The sequence below is a fragment of the Brachycentrus maculatus genome, unplaced genomic scaffold (genome assembly GCF_059751285.1).
Source record: "Brachycentrus maculatus isolate JH-2025_06_01 unplaced genomic scaffold, ASM5975128v1 h1tg000387l, whole genome shotgun sequence".
Taxonomy (NCBI): domain Eukaryota; kingdom Metazoa; phylum Arthropoda; class Insecta; order Trichoptera; family Brachycentridae; genus Brachycentrus; species Brachycentrus maculatus.
Window position 1 is genome coordinate 224,706 of NW_028281136.1, and position 7,468 is coordinate 232,173.

General features: G+C 36.6%; 1 protein-coding gene across 1 annotated transcript; it reads right to left on the reverse strand.

Annotated features, from left to right (window-relative positions):
• Positions 1-661: 661 nt before the first annotated feature.
• LOC148303078 (protein YIPF2) lies at positions 662-6,850 on the reverse strand. Its single transcript, XM_088270583.1, has 4 exons — positions 6,619-6,850; positions 4,780-4,961; positions 3,113-3,313; positions 662-1,491 (listed from the first exon to the last, which is right to left on the reverse strand). Exons 1-4 carry the CDS (start codon positions 6,836-6,838, stop codon positions 1,174-1,176), a joined length of 921 nt encoding a protein of 306 aa, XP_088126709.1. The 5' UTR covers positions 6,839-6,850; the 3' UTR covers positions 662-1,173.
• Positions 6,851-7,468: the final 618 nt, after the last annotated feature.

Sequence of the window (7,468 nt, forward strand, 5' to 3'; positions counted from 1 at the left end):
GATAATTTGCATAATCAATATTTATTAAGTATTATTTTCCATTTAATAACGTACATAATAACTTCGTTTAAAATCACTATATAACATATTAAAATGCGATATTTAGTGATTTTTAAACAGTGATTTTGTGAAAATAATATGTAAATATATATATATATATATATATATATATATATATATATATATATATATATATATATATATATATATATATATATATATATATATATATATATATATATATATATATATATATATATATATATATATATAATAGTGATTTTTAAGCAGTAAATATGTGAAAATAACGATAAAAATACACTATATAACGTATTATATATATATATATGTATGTATGTATGTATGTATGTATGTATATATGTATGTATATATATATATATATATATATATATATATATATATATATATATATATATATATATATATATATATATATATATATAAAATAGTGATTTTTAAGCAGTAAATATGTGAAAATAACGATAAAAATACACTATATAATGTATTATAATAAGAAATAAAGTGTAATTTATATTTGAAGCACTAACTTTGTGTATTTTTATTTTATAATTAAAATGTAACTTTGTTTTAAAATCACTATAAATTATATATTATTATAGTGATTTTAAAACAAAGTTACATTTTAGTTATAGGAATATAGTGATTTATTTTTATTTTATTAGGTTATTATCTAAGAGGTTATTTTTTTATTTACAATTCTAAACCTTCAAAGTGAGGAATGTATTTTTTGGTAAATAACGTTCAAACTATAATAAATTATATACATAAAAGAAAAATTAGAGTACTCAATCGAAAACTATTACATTAGAATCTGTTAAACCTTCCCGGGAGTCAGAGCCATTGTCTCTAGTGCATATGTGTTCACTGGCAGTATGCAGGATTCGTGCAATTTTCTTTTCAGACAGGCGGAATCTCCTTATTTTGCAGAATCTGTTTTAGTTTGCCAAAAGGCGAACTGGCAGAGTATAATTAGGGTCAGGGTTGATGAATAAAACTGCCCGACAACAATGTGTTAAAATTATGTCAAGTGACATTGATAGAGTCAAATACTGTGATTCGATAATGGTACGGAATGCGTGGATTTTAAAAGGAAGTGGCATTTTAATTTAGAAATAAGGTGAGTGATTAGATTCAGGGTGAGGTTGGCACTGGCACGGGCACCGCCACCGCCTTGGGCACGTGGAAGAAGTACAGCATGAAGCCGGCGGCCAGCAGCAGGTGGCAGGCCAGTATGCACCCCACGAGCGGCAGGGAGTGCTTGGAGCGGCGGAGCGCGGGCAGCAGCAGCAGCACGAGCACGGAGCCCGAGAGCAGCGCGGCCGTGGCCACCAGCAGCCACTGCAGCCAGGACACCTGGATGGTCCACAGCACGCTCACGGGGATGTAGATGGAGAGAGAGTAGCCGTACACGCACAGCAGGGAGATGATGCTGGGCGTTGCGGGGCGGTCCTACAGACAACACACAACACAATTATATTTTGTATACAGCATTTTGAGTGTGTCCAAATACTTGTTCACAAAATCTGGATTATCTCCAATTACAGGAGTTATTTTCATATTATTTTATGACATCTCATCAAAGATTAAGAAGAATATGGAAGTCTGGGCATTTACGGGGCTGACGACCGTCATAGGCTGGTTTAAGTGATCACTTTACACACGTGTAACATTCACCAATTCTACCCATTATTGACAACCACACTACTCAAATTCTTGGAAGTTCTATATATATGAACCAATTTAGAAAACTTGTTCTTGAATCACTAGAACTTCACTAGAGACATCTATTGGTGAGATTTAAAGAAGCTTTTTATTAAGCAGAAACTCTTATATTAGTATGTGAGATCCGAATCCCGGATTATAATCACACACATGAGAAACGCCAGAAAATACAATTTTCATTTTTATTATTAAGCTTATAATTTGACCAGATAATTTATTTACAACATTTTGAGTGTGTCCAAATACTTGTTCACAAAATCTGGATTATCTCCAATTACAGAAGTTATTTTCATATAATTTTTTGACATCTCATCAAAGATGAAGAAGAATATGGAAGTCTGGTCTAAAGAGCTTCTTTAAATCTCACCAATAGATGTCTCTAGTGAATTTCTAGTGATTCAAGAACAAGGTTTCTAAATTGGTTCATGTATATAGAACTTCCAAGAATTTGAGTAGTGTGGTTGTCAATAATGGGTAGAATTGGTGAATGTTACACGTGTGTAAAGTGATCACTTAAACCAGCCTATGACGGTCGTCAGCCCCGTAAATGCCCAGACTTCCATATTCTTCTTCATCTTTGATGAGATGTCAAAAAATTATATATTTTTTTGTTTTTTAAATAAAATAAATATTTGTGTTTTTATTATTTACAAAAATACTTCAATTTCATACTGTTTCTGAGAGCCTAAGCGGCTCATTATTACAAATTTTTATTTTTCAAAACATATTACATACATAAGTTGTATATATAATATTCCCGATGAGTAATTTCTATTTCTCAAATAGGTAACAAATTGTGGTAGAGTGGGTTCGAACCGAGAAACTCTGACTAGAAAGTCCGCGACACTAACCACGGTACCACAACCCGACACTTAAAAACTAAATTCAACTTTAAGTTTAATAGCGGGTATTTTATTCCGCCTCCGTAGTGTAATGGTCAGCACGCTCGGCTACCGTTCTGGAGGTTCCGGGTTCGATTCCCAGGGGGGGGTCAAATGAATATAAGTGATTTTTTCACTCTAATATTTATTCAATACTACCCTGGACTGGTACCTGAAGCGGAGGGCTGATCACCTTTCCTCATGTGCTTACGATCAAGATAACACTGCGTTTATATGATGCAGTGCCCTATGCACCATTGGGGTGCGGATAAGGGTTTGAATTAGGTTTAATTGAATTTTATTCAGGTTAAAAGCTTTAAATAACGGGAATTTTAGAGTCCACGTTTTTTGCCAGTATACCCACGAACTCCAATATTATTTTTTTATCTGATATCTTGCTCTATCGGTAATGCCGTGCGTGATATCTAGCGACGGCATTGCGAGATAAATCCATATAGTCCTCTCACCTCCTCGGCCGCTATCTGCGCCTCGCCCTCGCGCGCGGTCCAGCGGAGCGCGGCCCAGAGCGCGAGCGGCACGAGGCAGGTGTAGCAGAAGATGGCGCTGGCCGCGTACGACACCAGGTGGAAGTCGTACCGCCAGCGGTAGCTCCCGCTGGCGTGCTGCAGGTACCCGACAATGTTGCCACTGATGGCTATCGTGAAGATCTGCAACAGAACCAATAGCTCATTACTATAAAGGGCATATTTGCACAGGGCACCGCTTACTTTAATGCATTTTTAATTAAAATCTTACCTCGTTATTACTTTTTTCTTTTTTTTAAACCCTTACCGCACCCCAATGGTGCATAGGGCACTGCGTCATATAAATGCAGTGTTATCTTGATCGTTTACACATGAGAGAAAGGTGATCAGCCCTCCGCTTCAGGTACCAGTCCATGGTAATATTGAATAAATATTACAGTGAAAAAATTACTTAAATTTATTTTTACCCCCCTTGGGAATCGAACCCGGGACCTCCAAAACGTTATTACTACTATGTATAAAATGTACTGGGCTGCTCGATGTATGATGAGCTGAAGAGGGTTTCGGAAAACAGACTAGAATGGCGAAGGAGATGTCATCTTTCATTAATTGATTCGACAGTCACTTTGTGGTAAAATCTATCCATTTTTAATTTAAGTTTTACTTAGTAAATTACCACTATTTCTTAAAATCTACTGTGACAAGTCGCTCACTCCTTTCAAGAACGTCATAAATCAAAAATCGTTAATTTTCAGTTGTGCATGTTTTCGGAATGCCCAAAAATTTACTATATCCCAGCGACATATTTTTAACTTAATATTTACCCGCTACAGGGCAGAAAGTGTTGTTTTTGCACTTTGAAGAAAAGGTATTGTTTGGTTAATTTTTTAAAAATAATTTATATTTTTCAAATGGAGAAAAAACCTTCAGGTTTTACCTAAAAAAATCTGTTGCTCAGTAAAAAATTCAATAAGTGGCTTGATATTTATTTTTAATATATTGTATTATATTTTTCAACTTTAAAAACGTTCTCCTGAAAATCAAGTTTTTTGATTTATGACGTTCTTGAAAGGATTGAGCGATGTGTTTTGATGTATTCCAGATCGTTGTCAAACACCGTATGTGTTCGAAAATGATGCGGAATGCATCGAAACACGTGTCACAGTAGATTTTAAGAAACAGTGGTATTTACAATTCATATGGTGTACAAAATACTTCCACCTCCGTAGCGCAGTGGTCAGCGCATTCGGCTACCGTGCTGGAGGTCCCAGGTTCGATTCCCAGGGGGGTCAAAATAGATATGGCCGATTTTCACTCTCATATTTATTTAATATCACCCTGGACTGGTACAAGAAGCGCAGGGCCGATCACCTTGCTTTCATGCAATTAACGATCAAGATAACACTGCGTCGCTATGATGCAGTGCCCTATGCACCATTGGGTGCGGACAAGGGTTAGAAGAAGACAATATACATATCACCGGAGCGTGCGGAAGTTTTTAGTATCGTAAGGGAAGGGTTAATCCGTCCGAGAGTGAGTTTCCGCGAACAAAACTGTATCTGGGCAGTGAGTTTTTTTTTTCTATTTTTATATGCACTACAAAATGCCGCTTAAACTCTATGTTTTTCTTTTAAATTTGATATTCTTACCAGCGTGGTTGATATCCAGAACGGTCCGTACATATCGGGCTTGGTTCGGATGGTCTGGTCAAAGTAGCCCATGCCCGCCTTCTGCGGCATGACGGACGACACGATCCTCTGGATGACATCTTCCGTGTTCACGTCAAAGTACTTCTGGTAGTATTCTATGGTCCAGAAGTTGTGGTTTTTAACTAAAAAAAAATTAAAAAACAAATATTGTACCATACATATTTAGAAACAAAACCACAATAAAATCGTCCTGATATTTGTTTCAGAATTCACTTTGTGGCATGACATGATAAAATTATAAATAAGGTCGTAATCCCCGTAAATTCCCAGACTTCCATGTCAAATTAAAATGAAAAATAACTCCTATAATTGGGGATAATCCAGATTTGTGAACAAGTATTTGGACACACTCAAAATGTGGTTTATAAATAATACACTTGTTTTTTACCACTTGGATATTATATTGTTACAACTAGTTTTGGAAGCTACAGATGCTTCCATCAACGGGTTTGAATATAAACAGTTTATATTCAAAGCGACCTGTTATTAAAGATAAAAATCAAGTTGTAGAGCGAGGGTGGCCAACCCGCGGCCCGCCGGGTGTCTACTTGCGGCCCGCGGAGCAAATCACACTTTTTCCTTAAGATCTTTACAAAACCACCAAAAGAACATTCATTTATTTATTGATTAGGCGTTTAATTTGTAGAACTCCATTTTAATTTATGTATTAATTTTAAATCAAACACAGATTTTTTGAGTCGCATTCGCATTCGTTTGATAATGCCCTAACAAGGCGAAACAATTGTCACAATATAATTTTTTATGTGTTTTTGTTAATAAAATACAACTTAGTAGACTCAAAAAATCTGTGTGATTTAAAATTGATACATAAAAAGAAAATTCCATCGTTCGTTGTTCGTATCATATCCCATATATTGAATTATTTCACTATCCTGACAATTTCAAGACCCATATAATGGCGTCACGTAGTAAAGACGTTGGACTAAAGAAGAGAAGAGTAACAGAAGAACTGCCGAGTTTTTAAAACAGATAGGCATTAAAATATTTTTTTGTAGAATTTAAAACAAAGCCAACATGCCTGATATGCAATGATTCTGTTTCTATCTTGAAAAAGTATAACATTAAACGGCATTACATGGCTAAACATGCAAATAAGTTTGAAAAGTACCTAATAAATATGTTTATAATATGTATATAAATGTCCGCCTCCGTAGTGTAATGGTCAGCACGCTCGGCTACCGTACTGGTGGTCCCGGGTTCGATTTCCAGAGGGGGGTGATAATGAATAGAAGTGATTTTTCACTTTAATATTTATTCAATATTACCATGGACTGGTACCTGAAGCGGAGGGCTGATCACCTTTCCTTCATGTGTAAAACGATCAAGATAACACTGCGTTTATATGAAGCAGAGCCCTATGCACCATTGGGATGCGGATAAGGGTTTTTATTAAGAAGTTAAAAAAATACATATAAAAATATTTTGTGTTCTAAAAATTAAAAAAATATCCAATATATCGCTCACCCCTTTCAACAACGTCATATATAAAAAAAAATATCAGGAGATCGTTTTTAAAGTTTAAACAAGCTTACTCCATACCCCTTAATATCAATCACACGAGGCGTGACAGAAACATTGTTGATTGTTGTTGTAAATACGTGTCAATAAGAAGCCATGATCGTGACGTTCAAAACATTGTTAGTTAGTACAAATTTCATTAAATAATCAATCAGTATCGTGTAAAATAACGAAATATACAATTGAGTAGGAAAAAACATGATAAATTCACAAAATGACGAGCCTTTCGCGTGCACAAACCTGGCGCCGACGGTGCCCCGTCATCGACTGGCGAGAACTTGGAGCCCTGCATGTCGCTCCTCAGGTCGCTGAGCGAGTCCACGCGCGGCGCCGAGGGGTGCCCGGAGGCGTGCACGGCCTCCACGTCCAGCCGCGCGCTGCCGTCGCGCCCGTGGTGGCTGTGCACGGGCGAATACTCCTGGAAGGACAGCAGCTCTCCTGTCACCGGGTTGTTCGCCATCTTTACTTGTGCGCTGGCCATAGACTCTTAAACGTCAAATTTGAAAGGTGCAACCATAGACAATTCTTGTTTACAAATTAAAATATTAGCTGGGTAGGTACCTTAATGGTTGGGCAGAGACATCCGCGAAGGACTCCTAACCCTTATCCGCACACGATGGTGCATAGGGCACTACATCGTATTGACGCAGTGTTATCTTGATCGTTACTAAGATGAAAGCAAGGTGATCACTCCTGCGTTTCAGTATAATATGAAATAAATATTATGTAAGATATTTATTTTCACCCCCCCCCTCCAGCACGGTAGCTAAATACGCTAACAATGGTAATGTGTAATGACACTACGGAGGCGTTCATACTCGTAATGCATAACATTGACAAATTAGCGCAAGTAAGGGTACGCAACTCCAAATGCACTAACCATTTCTGCTATCCTCCTCTTCTTTATTATTTCATATTACTTTCCCATATAACAATAATATTCTTCATTTACGTGATCAACATGCCATCAAACATACTTCACTGCTATATCCATTAATTTTTAGCAAAGAACTGATCGCCTTACCATTACAAATATGATGACAATCGAGCTAGCACCTCGTCAATTCAATGTGGCGCTCTACGCACCATT

Coding starts and splice junctions, on each gene's coding strand:
- LOC148303078 (XM_088270583.1), bottom strand. CDS start 6,838: ATGGCGAACAACCCGGTGACAGGAGAGCTGCTGTCCTTCCAGGAGTAT. Junction 3,314..4,779: donor TCTGGATATCAACCACGCTG/GTAAGAATATCA, acceptor GTTCTGTTGCAG/ATCTTCACGATAGCCATCAG. Junction 1,492..3,112: donor CGCAGATAGCGGCCGAGGAG/GTGAGAGGACTA, acceptor TGTTGTCTGTAG/GACCGCCCCGCAACGCCCAG.